General features: G+C 36.1%; 4 protein-coding genes across 7 annotated transcripts in view; 1 reads left to right on the top strand and 3 right to left on the bottom strand.

Moving 5' to 3' along the window:
• The window catches only part of bop1 (BOP1 ribosomal biogenesis factor), a 26,094-nt gene extending 18,067 nt beyond the window's left edge, over window positions 1-8,027 (bottom strand). For both annotated transcript variants that reach the window (XM_007566466.2, XM_016678855.1), the window contains exon 1: window positions 7,936-8,027. The gene's annotated coding sequence lies outside the window, so the exon portion shown is untranslated. The remainder of the gene's footprint in view (window positions 1-7,935) is intronic.
• Window positions 1-9,351, top strand: part of LOC103147971 (zinc finger protein 3-like) — a 16,943-nt gene extending 7,592 nt beyond the window's left edge. Inside the window, exons 2-5 of the mRNA XM_016678829.1 lie at window positions 624-1,999; window positions 3,837-3,907; window positions 6,140-6,405; window positions 7,969-9,351. Coding sequence (XP_016534315.1) covers window positions 624-1,999; window positions 3,837-3,907; window positions 6,140-6,405; window positions 7,969-8,771 — 2,516 coding nt within the window. The 3' untranslated portion in view covers window positions 8,772-9,351. The remainder of the gene's footprint in view (window positions 1-623; window positions 2,000-3,836; window positions 3,908-6,139; window positions 6,406-7,968) is intronic.
• Window positions 9,352-13,181: 3,830 nt separating this feature from the next.
• LOC103147901 (zinc finger protein 569-like) lies at window positions 13,182-17,975 on the bottom strand. Of its 2 annotated transcripts, XM_016678869.1 has the most exons (4): window positions 17,669-17,975; window positions 16,262-16,315; window positions 13,655-14,327; window positions 13,182-13,419 (listed from the first exon to the last, which is right to left on the bottom strand). In XM_016678869.1, the coding sequence occupies exons 1-4, from the start codon at window positions 17,835-17,837 to the stop codon at window positions 13,188-13,190; spliced, it is 1,128 nt and encodes a 375-aa protein (XP_016534355.1). In that variant the 5' UTR covers window positions 17,838-17,975; the 3' UTR covers window positions 13,182-13,187. The 2 variants fall into 2 exon arrangements, with proteins under 2 accessions (XP_016534355.1, XP_007566526.2); XM_007566464.2 differs by lacking the exon at window positions 13,182-13,419 and having other exon boundaries at window positions 13,579-14,327.
• The window catches only part of LOC103147900 (gastrula zinc finger protein XlCGF57.1-like), a 10,146-nt gene continuing 1,419 nt past the window's right edge, over window positions 14,380-23,106 (bottom strand). Inside the window, exons 2-3 of one of the 2 annotated variants that reach the window (XM_016678857.1) lie at window positions 20,654-21,388; window positions 14,380-15,946 (exon numbers count right to left, since the gene is read on the bottom strand). In XM_016678857.1, the coding sequence (XP_016534343.1) occupies window positions 14,718-15,946; window positions 20,654-21,388 (1,964 nt within the window). In that variant the 3' untranslated portion in view covers window positions 14,380-14,717. Of the gene's footprint in view, window positions 15,947-19,080; window positions 21,389-23,106 lie in introns of those variants that run through there. The other variant, XM_016678858.1, reaches the window with a different exon arrangement.

Below are 23,106 nucleotides of genomic sequence, written 5' to 3'. Positions count from 1 at the left end.
ACTGCAACATTTTGAAAAAGTTGTGGCATCTTTTTCAAAATGTTGCAGTCAAATTTGTTGTTTTTTTAAAAGATTTATTCTTATAAATCTTAAGTCTTACAAAAATGTTAAAATTGATGCAGATAAACTTCACCCGAAAAAAGACAGGATTTTAAACCGTTAATATTTAAATGAAAACAAGATTCTCAAGTACCTTCTTGAGATAGCACCAATAATACAGATAAAATCATGTCCCGAGGAGGGGTCAAAGGTCAAGAGAAGAATTCCACATTGGTCATTGAATTAACATGAACCGTTTACACAAAATAAGCGAATCCTACAGAACTTCTCAAAATGATTTTTGCAGCAACAGAAAAGGCAAATGTAAGAGTTTGGCGTTAAACACACTTTCATCTTACAGATTCAGCTTTCAAGAGACGTCATGAAACAGGAAGTTAAGTTAGAAAGAGGCTAAAGGTTTTCCAAAACAATGTATCAAAACCCTACTGAGTTCAATACACATACAGCTCACTAGATTAAAATATTAATGAACTGTATGGATAGTAATTAAATCTAAAATTCATATTTTTAATCTGTAGATCACAAAGTATCCTGTAACATTGTTCCTTTGTCTGCCTGTCCAGATCTTCGACAGCAGAATTTCACAGATCATCAGCACAGGAACTGTAATGTGAACCAGGAGAAAGAAGAACTTGTTCAGATTAAAGAAGAATGGGATGAACTGAAACCGCTGCAGATGACAGACAGCAAGAAGCAGCAGGAACTTCTGAATGTAACCGAGAACCAGGTGGCACTACAACATCAGGGGACAAAGAACGAACAGGTGGAACTACAAGTTCTGCAGGTCAAAGAGGAGCACAAGGTGGAACAAGAGACTCCGCACAGATCGCAGAATCATGTAGAGCGAGAGAATCAGCACATAAAACCAGAACCAGAGGAACTGGAAATCCTGCAGGTGAAAGTGGAAGAGATGGAAATGTGTATTAGTCAGGATGAGGAGAAGGTTTCACTGAAGCAGGAGGCCAATTCCTTTGAGGAAAGAGACAGTGTTGCACCAGAACCAATCAGGAATGGACCCGACTCCCAGGACTCTCCAGAAGCTGAGAACCAGAATCAGGAAGGGAGCAATCCTGAAGACTCCGAATCAAGCCGGGACGAGAACCTGTATTCCTGTGAAGTTTGTGATAAATATTTCACACTCAGCAGTTACTTAAATGATCACATGAGAACTCACACAGGTGAGAAGGCGTTCGCCTGTCTGACCTGTGGAAAGACGTTCACTCAGAGATGTAACCTGACCCGTCACATGAGAGCTCACACGGGCGAGCGACCTTATCCATGCGAAGTGTGCGGCAAAGGTTTCAACGACAGTGGGGATTTAACTCGTCACATGAGAACACACACGGGTGAGAAACCGTTCTCGTGTGTGACCTGTGGGAAGGGTTTTACCAGGCAGGTCAGCCTGACCGCTCACATGAGAATACACACGGGTGAGAAGCCTTACCCATGTCTGTCCTGTGGGAAAAGTTTCACTCAAAGCAGCGCCTTAACCGTCCACATGAGAACCCACACGGGTGAAAAGCCGTATCCCTGTGGGGTGTGTGGGAAACGTTTCTCCCGGAGCTGCCACCTAAACGTCCACATGATCACTCACACAGGCGAGACATTCCCGTGTCTCACCTGTGGGAAACATTTCACCCACAACAGTGCCTTAAACGTCCACATGAGGATTCACACAGGTGAGAAGCCGTATCCGTGTGGGCTGTGCAGCAAGTCCTTCTCTCGGAGTAGCCTACTGACTGTTCACATGAGAACGCATTCGGGAGAGAAGCCCTATCCATGCGAAGTGTGTGGGAAATATTTCTCACGGCGCAGCCACCTGACCGATCACATGAGGACCCACACAGGGGAGAAGCCTTTCTCCTGTCAGACCTGTGGAAAGTGTTTCAGTGGCAGGCATAGTTTGAAGTTTCACATGGGGACTCACACACGAGAAAATGTTTAATCTGAGAAATCATAGAGTTCATTAAGCTGCACTTCTTGGGCACTTATGTAAATAATTGATCTTGAAAGCTTTAAAAAAAAGTACAATTTTCAGTTAATTCAAAAGTTAATATAACAAAACTTATATTTATAACTTATTTTATCTTTTAAACATGTAAAAAGAAATATATGTATATTTATAGCAAATATACCCCTTATGTACACTTTACTTTTTACTAAGGTTTTTTTTAAGTGTGATTATTAATGTTTGATTGTGTGTTATTTGTAGAATAGAGGTGATTGACACTGCTAACTAAAAAGTTAACTCTGCTATCCCTATAGCACTAATCAAACATTTCTGCCAACACTAAAGCACTAGACCAACACGGTATTTAGTCGAAGCTATTGCTAAAACACTAAACTCAATCATGGTGGTATCCACCATGTATTAATGACATGGCATGGAGTATGACGCCCTATAAGAGGTGAAATCTGTCGCTTCACGCCTACCTGTACGGTGGCACTTCAGGGGGGGATTCTTTAGAACAGACATTTCCCTTCATTGTTTCAGTTTAATAGTTGTTAAGTATTGCTAACACTAATGCTGTTGCTGATTTGCCTAACTGACCGGTCAGGAAGCACACAGCACATCAAGAAGATTTTAAACCGTGGAACAGTAATGCATTGTGGGTACAGAAAAACGTAATCACAGGTGGAGAACAGGATGAGTACCAATAAAAAGACTCAAACAATTAATAAATGTGAACGTTTGCGTGTATGGGTTTAACACTTCTGGTTGTTCATGCAAGTCCTGTATTTGTCCGTAAACCTCATTTATTCGTTTGATGTACTGGCTCATTAAAGTTCCTGTAATAAAGAAAGAATGTGAAGATGGGAAACAAAACTGCTGCATAAAGGGTCTTCTAACATTTCAAAATAAGTTCTCAAACTTTATTAAACTAAAAGTTTATAAGAAAGCCAAGTAAATTATCGCTTTGAAATTTAGATGGAAAATTTTATGTAGTGGAAGCCAAGTACGCTAAATGTTTTAAAAATGAGTAAAAACGCTAAATGACTGCGCTAAAAATTAGTTCTGCTTGTAGTGGATTAGCAGACTTTCTAAAGTCCTATGTTGGTTAAATACTCTTACTAAAGGAAATCATCAACCAAGAACTTTTTTTATCTTGGTCCCACATTCAAATTTTGTTAGAATCTTAGAATAGAAATATTCTTTGCTGTTCCACAAAGGGGATATTTCTGTGCAACATCTACAAATTCACAGGCTCACACAACAATTGAATATAAAAACATATACAAAACATAATAAGGAATGAAAAATACTTTGCAGTAAGGGCAAAATTTCAACATAAATACCATGTAGTTATAAAAATTACTCCAGTCCAGACGACTTTTGTAACAGTAAATATTAAAGCCTAACAAAGAGGAAAAAGAAGAAATCTGCTGCTTTTTTCACATCACTGAAAATAAGTTTGCTTCTTATTTTCCATCTGCACAACAGTTATGTTAGAGTTGTCAATGAAAGTATATGAATCGCACTTCAATAAATTAGATGTAGTCAATGTTGGCCATTTTTTCTTATAAAGGTAACATTAAATGACACCAAAGATGGAAAAACAATCTCAAAACTGTCATTCATAGTTCTGATTTTGCAAACAGTCTTTAACAGTTTGATAAAATTAACAATAGCCCAGTTGTGAACATAACATTTTGTCAAAGCCATTTCCCAAGTGATATTAATCCGAGCGAATAATCCATCCATCTCTCCCTTCAAACGCCTCTTTTATTAAATCTTTAAACCCAAACCAAACTAGAGAAACACTCCATTTCTGCAGGGAAGTCATGACAGACTGAAGTATGCCAACAGCCTGGGGAAATGCTCTGCTGCCTGGAAGCACACCCTTTGGTCGGACGAGATAAAATTAAATCTCACCGGCCATAAATGCATTGTTTATGTCTGGAGAAACAGGGGAAAGGCCCCACAGTGAAACAGCTACAATATCTGCAATGGAGGATTCCTGTCGTCAACAATAAGAGACCATTAGGAGACAGACACGGGTACAAACATCGCTGAAGAACAACAAATCCAATCTGCCTCCATTTATGTGTACTTACTAAATTTAAGATGGTATAAAGGCTCCATACTGTTAAAAATATTTTCCCACTTTAACCCCATTTGTGACGGGAGTAAACTTTACTCTCTCTGCCACGTTTTCGTCGTGACCAGGCCTAACAGCATTCTGGTCTTCAATTTTTGAAGCTTATTCAGGAGTTTTTAGAGTCACCGTTCATCCATTTCTTTCTTTGGTGCATCAAAAAAAAGATGTTTCTCTCACAAAGCCGCCATTGAACTGCATGTCCTGCTCCTCCCTTCTTGCCCATCGGCTCATTCTCCTGAACTAGAAAAGTCACATCTCCACAGATGGATCTGTGATGTTATGATTTTTTAAAAAATGAAAGAATTAGATACACTTTGACTTAACATGGCGCCCTCTATCCATTTGCTCTTTGGATAGTCACTGTAAAACCCCATGGGGGCTTTGTGTTGTTTTTTCCCCCCATGTCCTGTTTTGAGTGTTTATTTTCTGTGTAAAGTTTAATAAATGTACATTGACAAAAAAAAACAAACCATGGTGGCTTCAGTGCCATTATTCTCTATGCATTTGGATGCTGTTCCCACTGTAAAACATTTGGGTCACATTTAGTTGTGTCTACTGTTTTCTACTCTTTAAATCAAATAAATTTCGCCAGTTTAGATTTTGAACCTAAATGTGAGTTTGTGAAAGAAACTTGCAGCAGTAAGTTGTGTTAAGTTTTTTTTTTTAAATTAATTTTGTCAAACCTCCAAAAAATTGAACAAACTGGAGTTTTTAGGACAGCACTTAAAACTGAAAGAAGAAAACGACAGGAGTGGGAACTATTTCCCAGAATGCTTAGCGGCATGTTTTTGTATCTGAGATGGAAGTGTGTTACATTGATCTGACTCTGGTGTTTTACTAAAGCAAATGTTTATTTTAATGTCCTGTTCACACTAAATGTTTCTGCAGAGAATATAATAAAATTTATTTTTAGATCAGAAATTTTGTTCATACAATTTGAAACAAGAATTTAAATTATTTAAAGTAAAATAAGTATTTATTTTAACTTGATATTGTAAGTAAAATAAGATAAATGTGGCTCTTTAAAACTCACAATTCAAGGTTAATGAACTTAAAGTTTAGATAATTTGTCTCTTGTGAAATCAACGTCATGAACTTTAATTTCTAAGTTAAAACCAAAACAATTTTCTTGACTTAAATTGCATTTTCAAGGCAGCAGGTGGAATTTCATTTTCAAGTTAAACCAACTTCAAATGTTTTACAGTGCTGCTGGAGAGGTTTTTGCTTTGACATTTGTACTTCCAGACAGTTATGATGCATAACCGTGGTAACATGGTTTTGTTTTCACAACTGCAAGCAGCTGATTAGCATCTCAAAAGCTCAAAGAAAGCGATTTAAATCAGAGCTGCAAAAGCAAACATGATGGATTAAAAGTGTTTTCCAACAACTGATTGTGTTTTGAACGACACGTTACTTTGGAATATCGTCTCTGCGGCCTGAATATTGAGCCGTTAGCATGTTAAAGTCTTCAGTCAGAGGCCTCTTCAGAGTCCTTGTAAGACTGACTGTTACCAGAGATCTTCTGCCCACAGCATCACCATGAACAACAACTCTTTCATGATACTTCAATGATAAGATGGTTCTTTACTAATCCTGTGTGAAATTCAGGTATCTTGGCTGTGGCATCCATAAAAGTTACATATACACACGGTCCAGTGGTCAAAATTCACATCATTTACTTTTATTAGAAACAACGATTTTTGTATTGGAGACTTTTTGATTTTAGATTTTCAAAAAATGTTTATCAAATGTGTAAAAAAAGATAATCTACAGAAATCCAAAAATGCCACACCAAAGCTGATGGTTAGAGCTGAGACAAGGAGGCCGTTTGTGATAATAATCCAAAACTGCAATATTGCAATACCCATATTTACAGCAGCATGCTGAAAACGTCATGCTAACTTCACCTTAATTTTACCAAAACATTTTGTTATACTTACTCCATTTCCAGTATTGTTAATTTTAAGTTCAAATTAAAGCGGAACTAAAGTTAGTTCACAGTTTCTCCCAGAGCGTCACAGGGAGAAGCACGGGAGATCCAAACAGAGCCTGACAGCGTTAGCTTTGCATCCGAGACTGTCAGGAGGCTCCATCTGTTCTGTTAGGCAGAGCATTTCACTGTTTGCAGTAAAAATGTCTTCAGTTCAGCCTCAGAGAGCGCCAAGTAAGGAGCATGAAACTCCCGCTGAAGAAACATTTCCTGAGTTTAAAGAAATCATCGTCAAGTCCGAAGAGGAGGTCGATGGTAAGCTCAGACTGCTGGACTTCACACCGATAGATGTGGAAAAACACAGTGGCGCTAATTTATTTCGGCTTTTATGAGAATTTGAGCTAATATGGTGGGTTTAGTTTAAAGTCGACACTTCCACAGCTTCATTTAATCAGGTAAATGCGACTTCGGGCCCATTCGCCGCGGTCAAGCCAGCCCCCATTCCCAGAATATACAGCGAAGCCCTCAAACGAGCCAGACGCCACATTGGCTTCGTTGTCCAGTGGACACAATACGTCATCGCGTCCGCCATATTGAGAGTGGCAAAGGTGCTGTTATACTCGATGCAAGCATCCTTGGAAAATATTTTTCTTGTTGTTTTCAAAGAAACGCTAATGTTTACGTTCATATAATTTTGTTCAACCATTTCAAACACAAAAATATATTAATTCTTCCTCTAGTAATAATGATTTAGACAAAGTTAACACTCTTCAGTTTAAGATACAACTTTTTGGTTAGAATCCAGTTAATGGATAAACGGACATCTCGTGGATACACCAAAAATTAATAATAGAGAACATTAAAATAAATTAAAATATACAAATTAAGATGCAATATAAAATTATGAAAAAATAGATGGAGTGTAATAAGATAATGGAAAGTGTTTACTTTTGTGTATTTGTGCAAAGTAAGTCTTTTTGCAAATAGACTAGTTATGTCTTGATTATAATCATGGAACTTAATTTATTACACCTATTCTGTCTCAAATATTGAGGATTTGAATCTTTATAAGCTTTTTATGGTTTCAAGAAAGGGTTAACTCACTAAGCTTGGTTTCAGTGACATCTAGTGGAGAAATAGGAGACTGTTTAGTTGAGTATAATTGGCCCAATGGGCTTTTTTTTTTTTTTTTTTTTTTTTAAATGAAAGCCGTTATTATGGTGACCTGCTACCCTAAACATGCTAATTTTTTTTGCACAAAATTATTCTTGGATAAAGAGATTTTAGTCTGCTCAGTTCTGCCCATTTTGAGCTTCTTTCAGAATGAGCTGTTTTAGGGGGTCGTGTAACTTTAAATTCAAATAAGCTGCTGCTGACCATGCACCCAAACTCAACATTTACACTTGCATGTGAAAATGTTTGCAAACAGATGCCCAATTATACAACCCGTACATCTTAGACAAGCAGAAGTAGAGCCTCCTGCACAACCAACAAGAATGCAGCAAATGCTTTCTGAATGGTAAATCAACAACAAACGCTTGTCTTTTCTAGCAGCCATTGTACAGCACATACAGTGGTAAAACCAGCTGACTAAATGTCCTGGAGCTCAACTTGGGTTGCTAGGTGACATGCCAGGCTCACCTGGGGTTGCTAGGTAACGAGGCCTATCTAACTTGACTTAACAATTGGGACACCAGACATCAAACGATATTAACTTGTGTTGTTCTAAGTGCTTAAGGTGTTATTAGAAGGAGTTGAGAACCAAATGGAATAACAGAAATGTGAAAAATGGGAATTTTGCTTAACAGGTTCCCTTTAAAGTGAAGGCGGCTTTCTTTTACTCACATTTCTAATCTTTTCTTATTTCTTTTCATCCAGATCTGCCTCAGTATTATGACAGTAAAGACGACCAGCAGCCCTCTCACAAGGAGAAGAAAACCAGTTTGGACGAGGAGGAACCAGAACCTCTTCTGATGAAACGGGACCAAGAGGAAGAAGAGGAGCAGGTGGAGCTGGTGCATCTGGAGATAAAAGAGGAAGAGGAGGAACTCTACATCAGTCAGGATCAAGAGAGTGTTGTGTTCAAGCAGGAGATTGATACTTCAATGATGACTCTTTGCAATAAGGAAAAATCTGCTTCTAAACGTAACCAGGAAGTTCCTGAATCTAAGAAACAGGATCCTGAAGACCCTGGATCCAGAAAAGACGAAGAATCAAATCAAAACAGCTTCCTGAAAACTCACACATTCAAGAATCTGTACTCCTGTAAAATCTGTGGCAAAATTTTCCCTCAAAACAGTCACTTAACGAGACACATGAGAATTCACACAGGCGAGAAGCCGTTTTCATGCGTCACCTGTGGAAAATGCTTCAGTCAGAAAGGTAACTTAGCGTATCACATGAAGGGTCACACCGGCGAGAAGCCCTTCTCGTGCATCACCTGTGGAAAAAGCTTCAGTTTCAAAAGTATTTTACTCATTCATTCAAGAATTCACACAGCTGAGAAGCCCTTCTCATGTCTGACCTGCGGAAAAAGCTTCACCCAGAAAAGCAGTTTGACGTACCACATGCGAGTTCACACGGGTGAGAAGCCGTTCTCCTGCATGTTCTGCGGAAAAACCTTCAGGCAAAGATCGAAATTAACTCGTCACACCAGAATCCACACTGGCGAGAAGGCCTAAGACTGAAGCATCGAGGTGCTTTTGAAACTCAGCTGTTTAGAATCTGGAGTGATTAATGAGTAATCACAGTTAACTACATTTTTCTGATGAAAAAAAAATTAATAGCACTAAAATATTAATTACACTTACATGTAATGTCTTTCTGCCAAATTTGACCTCCCAGTTTAAAGGGAGGTTCAGTCGGCGAACCAAACAATGCTGATGTTTGATCTTTTTGTCTTCCTCTGCATGGATCTTCATCGACTTCAAAGCAAGTCTGACTTGTGATGTTTTTCCAGTGTACTTTTTTCATATGCAGACTGTTTTTGTTTAAGAATGTTTAGTTTAGAGAATGTGTTGATAAAATGATTTAAATGTCTGATTTAAAAGTGACTTGGAATAAAAAAAAGTCTGTAGGTTTTTACAGAACAAAATGGACTGATTGTGAGTTTTTTCTCACAACAAACATAAAATCCTGGTTGCTAATAGGGACCATTGAAGTTTAAATACATGAAAGCATAACTGACATTTTAATGTGAATGTTTTCCTTCGTGTTCAGTGTTATGAATAGAAAAGGAATAAAAACCTGGTTGATGCCGCATCATTGTTGTCTCTGGAGTTATTTTAAAGCAAGTGTCGTGGCGATTTATGTTCCAAAGCCAAAGATTCCAGCAAAGGCTGTGGGTGGTTTGATTTGCACACACTTCCAACTTGATTGTTTTATAGAAATATATGATTTCTTGTAAAAATAAAGACAAAATAATTACTAAAAATGTCTTACAACTTAGTTGAAAACAAAAATAATCTTAATTTGATGTTTCAAGCTGAAAAAAGTGGTCAAAAAAATAATTTACAAAACCTGCTGACAGAAACACACCAGACATTTGCCAAAAAATCCGCCTCCACCAAGCACCCGGTGTTTTTAATTACTCAAATTAATGGGAGGGTCTGACAATCACCAACGTAATCTAAACAATTACAAACATACAAATTAAATACAGATTTTGGTTCTAAACTAACTTAAATATATTCCAACTGCCCAAAGAAGAAAACTAAATTGGCAAAAATGAAAATCCGTGTTTAAAGTTTTAAATGACAATCCAATTTATGATTTATTGACACATAAAAGAATCAGCTAATTTATTTCTGCAGGTTGTCAAAAAACTGGTTGTGGTTAAACTTTTAAGCAGTTGTATTAGATCGAAATATGACAATAGCACATAGAAAAATTCCTGTTGCAATTAAGCAACAAATTATCACTTAATTTTCTCCGCAGGGACATACGAATACTTTCCTTCTATAAATTACATGAACAGCTCCAAATATGCAGTCCAGGATCTGTCTCAATATTTCTGTCAATTGATTAAATATTAGTGCACAATAGACTTATAAATAAAACGTCGCAAAAAAGTATAAACTTGTAAAACACAAGCAACAAATTAATGTTACGACCAGGCATGGGAAACGCTGCATTAGACTGCTGCCGAAAACATTGAAGTGAAAGAGCGGCACACTTTCATTCATTTTGTGGATTTCAGCCGTTATTCTGACAATATTTATTTTTTATACTTTTAAATAGGAATGATTGTCCTATATTTTGCTGCAAAGTTATTTTAAATTAGTTTTGTCTTTTTTCAAGTGTACTAAGATATTTGGACAAGAAACTAAACAAAAATACTTGGTAAGATTTCATGTTTCTACACTGTAACATCATTTTTGTCCAAATCTGTTTTAGATTTGGTTGAATCACAATTAAAAAAATAATGTTTTTTTAAGGGTTAATTTTTAGCACATTTTTATTTATTACTTTAATTAGTTTTAGATATTTTTTTTCAGTGACCTTTGTGGGCTTTTCGTTCATTAACTGGAGTACCAAGTGTGTTTGTGTCAGTACTATGAGTAGAAGATGCACCAAAATAAAATCAAAGATGCTTAAAAATAAATGTTGCTAAAACATTAATGGATTATTGAGAGATTAGTGACAATCATTAGTTGCAGCCAAACTTTTATAACTGAACTGTAAATAAAGCCTCTGTAGAGCCATGTAATAATTACAGTGAAAAATAATTTATTTTACACATATTTAAAAGATTTTCCTTTTTTCATTATCAGAGCTTCCCAAACTTTGTGTATCTACAACAGATGAGTTTTTCACTGACCAACATTTCTATGACCAGGAGAGGAGCAGTAGTGCAGTCCTGGAGGAACCGGAACCGAAACATCTGCAGATGAAACAAGCAGAACTTCAACATCAACAGATAAAAGACCAAAAATAACCAGAACACCTACAGATAAAACAAGAAGAGCAGGAACTCTGCATAAGTCAGGAAGAAAAGAAGCTGGTGCAAAAGCAGGAGACAAATACCTTCACATTGATTCCAGCTAATCAGGAAGAATGCCACGCCGAACCAGAACCAACTGGAACCCAAATTATCTTCCAGGTTGCTTCTGAAGCTGAGAACCAGGAGCAGATCTGTGTGACAACAGGCGATGAAGATCCAAAGCAAAAAAAAAACAGCAGATGTAGGAAAAACAGTTTTCAACTGAAAAAGAGCAAGAAAACTCTGACAGATAAAAAGCTGTAATCCTGTTGAATTTGTGGTAGTTTGTTTTCTCAAAATAGTCACTTGACGAGACACATGAGAACCACACAGGAGAAACGAAGGAATGTGAATCACAGTTCAACCAGTCAAAACAAGGAAGCCTAATATAGTAGCTTGAAATGTTTAGTGGATCCCATGTATTTAACAAATAATTAAATTCTATAAATAATTGAGACCCCCTCTAAAATCTAAAGTACCTATTTAACAGCTCAAACAGCAAATATGGGAAGTGTCTCAGCAGTAGCACAGAAGCTAACATGTACACTTTTCCTTATCGCTGGTTTTACAACCAATCTGAGTCAAGCAGCTGTACGTTCGGTTTGGCCAGCTTCCCAAGCTGCAGTTTCATTTGTGTACTTTAGATCTACAAAATATTTGATTCTTCAAAAGAAGACTCAATGAATCTGTGGATACTGAACCGAGAATAGAAAGGGGTCCAGTGTAATACTCTTCTACCAACTCTTTAAAGTGATTTCTTCAAGTTAGAAGTGTCTCAATAGAGTCCTAATCATTTTCAGATTGATACTTTAAAAAGACAACAGATTATAATGAACTCCGTTTAAATTGAATCGTTTAACCTTTTGATTTACAAATGTCACTAACCACATTTAGTTACATTTGTTTTCAATTGTTATTTGAATCTGTCAATGTCTGTAAATTAAACTTGCTACATGAGGAGTACTTTTAAAAATAACGAACATGCTGCTTTTAGCCGATGATTTGTGATGTACATAGTAAATACAAGTACTTTTTAAAGGTAACTAATTTACACCAACTTTTATAACCTTTTTATGATGTATTTTAGTTGCATTAAATGAAATTAGTGCACTAATCAACTCTATATACTCTATATATAGTCTACACACAGACACACTTAGTATATATATATAAACATTTTACAATTAAAATGAAAAAAGACCATCATCATCATTGTAAACTGACTTTATTACATGACACTTAAAAATAGTTTCACTGAGTCACTTTCATACCAGAAATCTATATCAAAATATTTTCAAACATCCTAAAAACCTCCTCAAACTGTAACTGATGAAAAAGACATCAGTAGAATAACAACAATTTTGTTTAGCTTTATCAAGTGTCAAAATATTTCAACAAAAAACTGAAAATATCTCCATCATAGTCATCCTTCCAAAATCAGAAATCTCTTATAAAATGTAAAACTGGCAGAATTTTTTAAAAGTATTTTAATTAAAACTTTTTTTAACAGCTTTTAATGCTGTAACAACAGCATTAAAAGGTAAGTTACAGAGGAACCTTACACTTCATGTTCACTTTAAAACATCACAGCTGTGTGATTCCCCATGTGAACAAGTAAATTCTTTTTATTTGTGAAACTCTTTCCACAGGTCCCACAAAGGAAAAGTTTCTCACCTGTATGACTTATCATGTGAGAAGTTAAACCATCCTTGGTAGACAGACTTTTGCCACAGGTCCCACATCAGAAAGGTTTCTCACCTGTATGAGTTCTCATGTGATAAGTTAAAACAGATTTATGTCTGAAACTTTTTCCACAGGTCTCACATATGAAAGGCTTCTCGGCTGTATGAGTTCTTATGTGAGAAGTTAAACCATCTTTTGTAGAAGACAGTTTTCCACAGATTCCACATGTGAAAGGCTTCACACCTGTATGAATCCTCATGTGAGAAGTTAAACTCCTTCTTTCACTAAAGCGCATTCCACAAGTCATACATATGAAAGGCTTTTCACCTGTGTGACCTTTCATGCGAGTAGTTAAATTACCTTTTTGAATGAAACTTTTTCCACAAGTCATACACGAGAAAGGCTTCTCACCTGTATGAATCCTAAGGAGAAGTTAAGCCATCTTTGGTAGAGAAACTTTTCCACAGGCCCCACATGAGTAAGGTTTCTTGCCTGTGTGAGTTCTCGTGTGAGAAGTTAAAGCTTTTCTTTCACTAAAACTCTTTCCACAAGTCATGCATGTAAAAGGCTTTTCACCTGTGTGACCTTTCATGTGAGTAGCTAATTGACCTTTCTGAGTGAAACTATTTCCACAAATAATACATGTATAAGGCTTCTCATGACTTCTCATATGGGAAGTTAAATAAGACCTGCTTCTGAAACCTTTTTGGCAGGTCACACATGTGAAAGGCTTCCCTTCTGTGTGAGTTTTCATGTGAATAGTTAAATTGCTTTTATAGGTGAACTTTTTTCACAGCTCTTATATGAGAATGGACTCTCCCCTGTATGAATTCTCATGTGAGAAGTCCCTTCTTTCCCTAAAACTCTTTCTGCACATCAAACATGGGAATGGCTTCTCACCTGTGACTTTTCATGTGAGAACCTAAATGACCTTTTCTAGTGAAACAGTTTCCACATGTAGTACATGTAAAAGGCTTCTCGCCAGTATGAATTCTCATATGTATTGTCAAATGACTGTTTCGAGAAAAGATTTTGTCACAAATTTTACAGGAATATAAATTTAGGTCCCCATGAGTTTTCTTGTGGGTATTTTGTTTTAAACCCTCAGAAGTGCCTTTCTGCTCTTTGTTTTTCTGACATCTCTTGTTTTGTTTCTGCTCGTTGTCTCTCTTTTCTCCTTGGTCTTCAGAATTGCTTCCCTCCTGATCCTGGTTCTCAACTTCAGGAGAAGCATGAGAGACGAGTTGGTTCCTGTTTGGTTCTGTTTCATTGTTGATTATTTGCAAATTAAGAGGAGTCACCAAAATGTCTCCAGTCTCCTGTTTCATCACAAGGTGCTCTTCATACTGAGTGATGCACAGTTGATTCTCTTCAACTTTAAAATGCTGATGATCTGGCTCCTCTTGTTCCATTGTTATGTGGAGATGTTCTGAATCTTCTTGTTCCTGTTTTATCTGTAGATGTTTCAGTTCCTCTTGCTCGCATTTTATCAGTAGATGTTCTGGTTCTTTTTGCTCCTGTTTTATCTCCACAGATTCAAGTTTTTCTTCGCTTAAAGCCAAGTTCTCATCCTCAAAGTTCACTGCTAAACTGAAAAAAAAAACAAAAAAAAAACAAGACCATCATGATGATAAATTGCACTTTATTTTATAAGAGTTACAAAAGGTTTTACTGACAGTAAAATTATTTGAATCTATATCACTAAAACATTTACTAACATCCAGAAAAAAAACATCTGAAACACAAACTCTGTGTAATGGATGACAAGACAAATGGGTAAAAAGAACTTTACAATTTAGAATAGCTTTAACAAGGATGCTATCAATGAAGATATTTGAACCAAAAAAGTAAAACATCTCAGGTCTGATAAAGATTTAGTCAACCTTATGCATAGATTGTGGCCATATTATAATCAGAAAGATTTCAAGAGCAACTTGATATTTGAGGTTCACATAATTCCGTCTCACGTGTGTATTCTCATGTGAATAGGTAAACTCTTTCTGTTGGTGAACCTTTTTCCACAGATTTCACATGAGAAAGGCCTCTCGCCTGTGTGACTTCTTATATGAGCAGTCAAACCTCTTCTTTCCCTAAAACTCTTTCCACAAGTGGCACATTTGAAAGGCTTTTCACCTGTGTGACCTTTAATGTGATCAGTCAAATGACCTTTTTGAGTGAAACTTTTTCCACAAGTTATACATGAGAAAGGCTTCTCCTCTGTGTGAGTTCTCATGTGAACAGGTAAACTGTTTCTATTGGTGAAATGTTTTCCACAGATCCCACATGTGTAAGGCTTCTCACCTTTGTGAATCCTCATGTGAGAAGCTAAACTATCTTTGGTAGACAAATGATTTCCACAGATTCTACATAAGTACGGCTTCTCCCCAGTGTGAATTCTCATATGAGTAGCTAAATTGCTTTTTTGAGTGAAATGTTTTCCGCAAGCAACACATGTGAAAGGCTTCTCGCCTGTATGAATCCTCATGTGAATAGTTAGCATAACTTTTGTGGAGAAAGTTTTTCCACAGGTCGCACATGGGAAAGGCTTCTTACCTGTGTGACCTTGCATGTGAGTAGCTAACTGATCTTTCAGAGTGATTTTTTTTCCACAAGAGAAAGGCTTCTTGCCAACATGAATCCACATGTGAGTAGCTAAATTACTCTTTTTAGTGAAACTCTTTCCACAAGTAATACATGAGAAAAGATTCTCACCTGTGTGAACTTTCATGTGAACACCTAAATGATATTTTCGAGAGAAAGTTTTTCCACAGGTAATACATGTGAAGGGCTTCTCGCCTGTATGAGTCCTCAAGTGAGAAGTTAAACCATCTTTTGCAGAGAAACGTTTTCCACAGGTCCCACATGAAAAAGGCTTCTCATGACTTCTCATATGGGAAGTTAAATAAGACCTGTTTCTGAAACTTTTTTGGCAGGTCACACATGTGAAATGCTTCTCTTCTGTGTGAGATTTTATGTGAGTAGTTAAATTGCTTTTATAGGTGAACTTTTTTTCACAGCACTTACATGAGAAAGGCTTCTCGCCTGTATGAATTCTCATATGAGAAGTTAAATCTCTTCTTTCCTTATAACTCTTTCCACATGTCAAACATGTGAACGGCTTCTCACCTGTGTGACTTTTCATGTGAGTACATAAATGACTTTTTTGAGTGAAACTTTTTCCACAGGTCAAACCTGTGAAAGTCCTCTCATCAGTGTGTCTCATTATGTGTTTACTCAAAAGACCTTTTCGATTGAAAGATTTTCCAAAAGTAATACATGTAAAAGGCTTCTCGCTAGTATGAATACTCATGTGTATTCTTTGTGCATTAGAAGGAGTCACCAAAATGTCTCCAGTCTCCTGTTTCAGTGTAAGCTGCTCTTCATCCTCACTGATGAAAGGTTGATTTTCTTCCTCTTTGATCTGTTGATGTTCTAGTTCTTCTTGCTCATGTTTTATTTCCAAATGTTCAAATTCTTTTTGATATAAAATGGAGTTCCCATCCTGTTTGGTGAGTTCAGTGAGAACTTCATCCTCTTTATGCATACAGCATCGAAGGCAATCTGGAAAAAAAAAGATAAAGCCAAGGCTTATTGATTTAAATAAAAAATGAATTTTTCCATTCAGTGTTTCCCCTATCACAACCCAAAAGGCGGGAGGCGAGACAAGACCACGAGCATCCCCCAAAAATTCATGGCAGGTGTTCACCAGGCCTGTCGTGATAAGCATTGAACAGAATTTGATTTAAGGTCCCCTCTTCCTGCTAAGAACATCAGCTTCACTAACAGTGTTTCAATATAAATTTTGTGGAAACTGGGATATGGGGTGGAGTTTAATTGACTTAGCTTAAACGCAATCACTGATCACTGTAATTTACTGAGATGTATTTGTGAACAAACAGAGTTCAAACACAAAGATCAAACTCATAGCATCAGAATGTAGCTACGGTAACACACCAATCTAACCGAGAAGTTTGTTATTTACACTTTCACAAAGTGAACTTGTCAGCTCCTGTAAATCTTGAATTTATCTATCCTGAAACCATTACATCAGCACTGACATTCTCAATAAACAAATGTTAAAATGCTAAATCAATTATCTGTGTTAAAATGTTAGTATTTATTGGACCCCAGAACGTCTGGAGGAGCTTAAGAAGCTGTTTCGTTAATTCTTGCCTCAGGTCGGCTCTAAATGTGATCAGGATTACATCGTGTTTGAAGATCCACTGGCTGACTACATAATTGTGATTTTACAGAATGCAAATATATTTTATTTGTATTTTTTTTTTTTATCACTATAGTTGTGTTTTTAAGAATTGTCAGCAATGTCTACCATTGCAGACAATGTCTACATTGTTGGACAGGATAGGAAATGTAATAATATTACATTTTTAAATACAAAAAATAGCAAGTTTTCTGGAGGAAAACCTGTTCACAAAGGAAGGAACTGCATTAAGTTTCTATAAAAATACTGCTATAATTGATGTGTATTTGCATATAAAATAAGTAAACAGAATTTAATTTACAATTTGTGTCATATGGTAGCGATCAGCATGATGTTCAGAGAAAAAATAGCTCTTGTCTTCAAAAAGACTGGGCATCCCTGATCTTAAATAAACAGATATATAAAATTACACAGACAATATAACTAAAACTAAACAATGTACACAAAAACTATAACCAGTATGTAAAGAGGTGGAGCTGAGATAAGGGAGCCACGGATCACAAACTGTAATTTTGATATTACATAGTAAATAGTTGAGGTCACAAATGCTTATTCTACGTTTTAGAGTAGTTTTGTTATTACAGTCGTTTAGTTTGGTGCAACGACCCTTTAAAGAGGATGTCGAGTTCAGAGACGGCCCAGACAATTTTCTTTAACCTGTCTAGTCAGTAAAACGTGAGGGTGTTTCCTACCTATTCGATGTAAGATTATCTGGGGTAATCGGGAGAAATCCAGCAGTCTACGCTGATCGTCCGTCTCTTCATCGGATTTGACGATGATTTTACAAAACTCCGTTAATGTTTCTTCAGCCGGACTTAACTGCTCGTTGATTGACTCTCTATGAGGCGGAACTGACGACATTTTAACTGTAAACAGTCAAATGTTTTACCCAAAACACCAAACCTGTATTCAAACTACATTCTAACAGAAGAAAAGCGAACGCTGCGATCTGTGATCTGTTTTCATTTCTCGCGTGTTTCACTGTAGCTCCACGGAAGAAACTGAGAAGGACTTTTAGTTCCGCTTTACATTTTCTAATCTCCTATGAATCACCTCTGTTAATATAGTGATGTTGAATAAATTAGAATATTAATTAAAAGTAGTGTTTTTTCTAGTAGATCAATTTACTAAGTGAAACACTCTATAAGTTAAAACACAAAGAATTATGTCTTCAACCATTTACAATAAACAAATTAATTATAAGAATTTTACACACACAGCTAATGAAAATACGCTTTTTAAGATTAGAATATTAAATAACTATTTTAAAAAAAACTTCAATGCAAAAATCAGAGCTACATGAGACTATAGCTGGCAAAAGTTTACGTGTACTTTTCTGACAACCACTCTTGGAATTGAGCAAAATTTGTACATTATGTTTTTTCACTATTTTGTGAACCAAAAACGTAAACTTGCAAAAATAAATTTATTAGCGATCTGAATACTCCAAACAATAACAGATGTAATTATTTTGTCTTGTTAACTATTAGCTCAGTCTCATTTTAGACTTTACAGTGGAACATGGAGTTCAGTATAATTCAGCCATTTTATTTATTTATTTATTTATTTATTTATTTGTTGTTATTTTTGTATTAGTGAAAAAAAGTTAATTTATTGATATAACAAAAAGCAGTACTGCTTCAATTTCGGGGAAGGATCTTGATTTACTAAATGAAACATGATATACAGGTGAAAACAGACATAGCAATTAAGTTTATTATGTCTATGGTTAAAAGCCCCCATGATGTCACAGTTTTCTCCCTGAAACACCTCAACTTAGTGTTGCTGAACCAGATAAAAAGGGTGTTTGTTAAGTTAAGTTATCATACCAGCTTTAAGTCATTTTCAGTCAATCAGCAAGATTGCTAGCACTGACAATATTGTATTTATTATAGGCAAAACAAAACTTGTTTAACAAAAAAACAGAGCTGATAGAAAATGTGATATTTTAAAGATGATTGCACAACCATTTTAGTCAATGAGTGTTCAGGGTGTCCATGTTTGGTTCTGGTCCTGGCTCTGCACCGCCTCACTGCCGTCCTGCAAAGTTATAATGGATCCCATTTAAGAGTCAAAATCCACTACGAGATTGAAAAATAGAACATGCTGGTAAATTGACTTTATTATATAAGAAGTACAAATAGTTGTGATGACAGTCACTCATACATTTACAAACATCCTAAACAAAACATTCTCAGAGACCCTGTGTAATGAATGAAAGACAAGTAAATAAAATTAATTTTACAATTCAGAGTAGCTTTAACAAGGATTTATATATTTAATTTAAAAAAAGTAAAACATCTGCAGTATCAACCCGATTAAGTCAACCTTATGCCTGCGTTGTTGAAATCTTATAATCAGCATGATTTCCTTCCTGAATCAGAAACAGAGCAAATAATGAAAATAATAATAATGTGTGATAATTAGATTCGAATACAGAAAACATTATGAATCCCAATGGGTAATTACCAGTCCATACATGAACTCTTACCATGAATCCACTAATAAACATTCAATAATTTAACAAAAACTCTGTATAAATACAGCAAAAAGATAAACACAAGACTTTATAGACTTTACATTCTAATTGTGAAAATCCAAACCACTGATTTCTTCAAGACACCCTTCAAATCCATTTCATTTAAGATTCCCAGTGATTATTATCTCAAATCTGGTTTTAAGATGTGAAATTAGAGGAATAAGATGAATTCTAAGAACTTCAGCTAGAAGTCTTATTTGAAATGATTTGACCAATGACCAAGCTACAACAAATCAAAGATATGATCTAGATGTAATTACAGCACAAAACAAGTTACAGAGCACCTTGGTATTTGAGGTTCGCATAATGCCGTCTCACATCTGTGAGTCCTCGTGAACAGGTAAACCATTTTCATAGGTGAAACTTTTTCCACAGATCCCACATGAGAAATGCTCCTCTCCTGTGTGACCTATAATGTGACTAGCTAAATTATTTTTGTGAATGACTCCTTTTTCACAAGTCATACATATGAAAGGCTTCTCACCCAAGTGAAGGTTCATGTGTTTGACTAAATGATCTTTTCGTGTGAAACTCTTTCCACAAGTCTTACATGTGAAAGGCTTCTCTGCCAAATGAATCCTCATGTGAGAAGTTAAACGAGACGTGCTTCTGAAACTTTTTCCACAAGTTCCACATGAGAAAGGTTTCTCACCTGTATGAATTCTCATGTGAATAGATAAGTCAAATTTGATTCTGAAACATTTTCCACAAGTAGTACATGTGAAAGGCTTCTCACCTGTGTGAATTCTCATGTGATTACCTAAATGATCAGTTCGAGTGAAACTTTTTCCACAAGTCATACATGTCAAAGGCTTCTCTGCCATGTGAATCCTCATGTGAGAAGTTAAACGAGATGTGCTTCTGAAACTTTTTCCGCAAGTTCCACATGAGAAAGGTTTCTCACCAGTATGAATTCTTGTGTGAATGGTTAAATCAGATTTGATTCTGAAACTTTTTCCACAAGTAGTACATGTGAACGGCTTCTCACCTGTGTGAAGCTTCATGTGATTACTTAAATGATCTTTTCGACTGAAACTTTTTCCACAAGTCATACATGTGAAAGGCTTCTCGACCATATGAACCTTCATGTGAGAAGATAAACACGATGCGCTTCTAAAACTTTTTCGACAACTCGCACAAGAAAAAGGCTTCTCGCCTGTATGAGTCCTTATGTGAATAGTTAAATTTCTTTTGTTACTAAACTTTTTTTCACAAGTTCTACATGTGAAAGGCTTCTCTCCTGTGTGGCTTTTCATGTGAGATATTAAATTACCTTTTTGAGTGAAACTTTTTCCACATGTAATGCATGTGAAACGCTTTTCCCCAGTATGAATCCTCACATGTGTCATCAAGTTACCTTTTTGAGAAAAGATTTGATGACAAAATTCACAGGAATACACATTTTGGTCCTGAGTTTTTTTGTGCTTTTTTTGTTTTGGACCTTCAGTAGTTCCTTTTTGCTGTTTGGTTTTCTGACATCTCTTGTTTTGTTTCTGCTCTTTGTCTCTCTTTTCTCCTGGGTCTTCAGATTTGCTTCCTTCCTGATCCTGGTTCTCAACCACTGGACCCTCCGTAGTGCCTGAAAAGTGGAAGATAAGTTGGTTCCTGTTTGGTTCTGTTTCATTGTTGACTCTTTCCTCATTAGGAGTCACCAAAATGTCTCCAGTCTCCTGTTTTAGCACAAGCTGCTCTTCATAATGACTGATGCAGAGTTGATTTTCTTCTTTTTTGAACTGTTGATGTTCTGGTTCCTCTTGCTCATGTTTTATTTTGAAAGGTTCTGGTTCCTCTTTATCCAAAGCTGGATTCCCATCCTGGTTGCTGAACTCAGTGAAATCTTCCTCCTCTTTACATGCACAGTTTTGTGGGAGATCTGGACAAAAAGAAAACAATAGTTTATACATTTAGGTAAAAAAAAACTTCATGTTTATCCATTGACACAATTGAAACTGGCTTTATTTCATATGAATATTAAACTTAATCAATGTGGTTCTTCTGATGGGAGTAAATAGATGCACGTCATAATACAATGCAGACGTAGGCCTGTCACGATAACAAATTTTGCTGAGCGATTGTCTAAAAAATTATTGCGATAAATGATAATATTGTTTCAAGACCTTTTGACACTGATTTAATGGAAATTACGTAATAATGCATGCTATTTACTGCCATAGATACACTTTATTTTCAAAAGAACACATAACACTGGAGCTGATAAACTAAATAAACAAAACAACCAAAAACAAAAATAAAATGGATTCTCAGTCTCCATTAACAAAAAATTTACTTGAATAAAAACTAAACAACATAAAGCCAAAGTGGAAATAAATACTGCATTCAACCAAAAGAGTGCAGATTATGAAGTCTGTATTGCCCTTCAGTAATCACTAGATTTAAATAGAGAAGATGGGCACATCCGACGACCTAATGCAGTAGTTCAGACTACACGATTTTTTGCCCCTATTTTCCCCTTATGACAATCTTAGATTGTTGGCAGATCTAAGATTATCGCTGGTGATTTCGTAACCGATCATCCTGCAATGTGATTTAGATCGTCATGGCCGCTAAATCAGGGGTTTTCCCAACTGGGAGCTTAATGCAGCCTGTTGAATGTGACAGGTAGCCAATCAGAAAGCGCAGATTCTTCTGAGGGGAAATTACGGAGGGGAATCCCAAACACCTGACATGGTGCAACCCAAAATCCAGCGGACATCAGAGATGATATGTGGAAACAACATTAATATTTATTTAACATTTGGTGCAAAGAATATAGAAATGACAAAGGGAGGAGTCGGAGCCAAATTGCTACCGCAGTTGATAAACCTGGTAAGTTTTCAGCTGCTCTTCGTTAACGTGACATAAATAGGTTATAATGATTTTCATTCAGTCAGGACTTTACACTGAATCTAGCCACATGCATCACAGGTAGATTCTAGTAAAGCATTAATGCCCGATTTTAAAATTAGTTAACTGGACTTGTAGCCATTATTTTGTGCTACAAGTCCAAAATAATGGCTGTGTGGCTGGACACCACACAGCACGATCGAACCCGATCAAACCGTTATGCCTAGGATTTCTGTCGGCTAATGTGTGGTGGTCTGAGGTTTTGAAAATGGGTCGACAACTCGTGTCGTGTGCGCTGGAGATTACAGTAAGGAAATGAGGAAGGGAGGGTCAGTGGAGAGCACCAGAGTTGATCCTTTTTTTCATTCAGTGTCATCAATAGAAAGAAAAAAAAGGCAGGAAGAGACGATAAAGCTGATAATTAAAATGAGGTTGATAGGTTTAATTTATCGTGCGATAAATTGATTTATCGTTTATCGCGACAGGACTATGCAGACGTTCTACAACCTTCAGACTAATTTATTGCATCTACTGTTAATCTTCACCTTTCAATTAAATCAACTTTTAAAGGACCTCCATATGGGGATGACAAAATTAAAATATACCATACTTGTAAATTTTCCTTTAAAGAATAAAATATATCATGAAATTATGAAATATTCAATTAAATAAATGACCTCTAAAATAATTAAATCTACCTTTTAAAAAAATTTATTTTAATTGTAAAATGTGACTTTAAGAAAAACA

Source organism: Poecilia formosa, unplaced genomic scaffold, assembly GCF_000485575.1.
Source record: "Poecilia formosa unplaced genomic scaffold, Poecilia_formosa-5.1.2 Scaffold192, whole genome shotgun sequence".
In the NCBI taxonomy this organism is placed as follows: Eukaryota; Metazoa; Chordata; class Actinopteri; order Cyprinodontiformes; family Poeciliidae; genus Poecilia; species Poecilia formosa.
This window is presented reverse-complemented; position numbering and strand designations above follow the sequence as displayed.

Excerpts from the sequence above, each read along its gene's own strand:
- LOC103147901 (XM_016678869.1), bottom strand. The coding sequence starts at position 17,837 with ATGTCGTCAGTTCCGCCTCATAGAGAGTCAATCAACGAGCAGTTAAGT. Across the intron at positions 16,316-17,668 it reads GATAATCTTACATCGAATAG|ATTGCCTTCGATGCTGTATG; the intron begins GTAGGAAACACC and ends TTTTTTTTCCAG. Across the intron at positions 13,420-13,654 it reads TCTCACATGAAAAGTCACAG|AAGTCATGAGAAGCCTTATA; the intron begins GTGAGAAGCCAT and ends TTCCCATATGAG.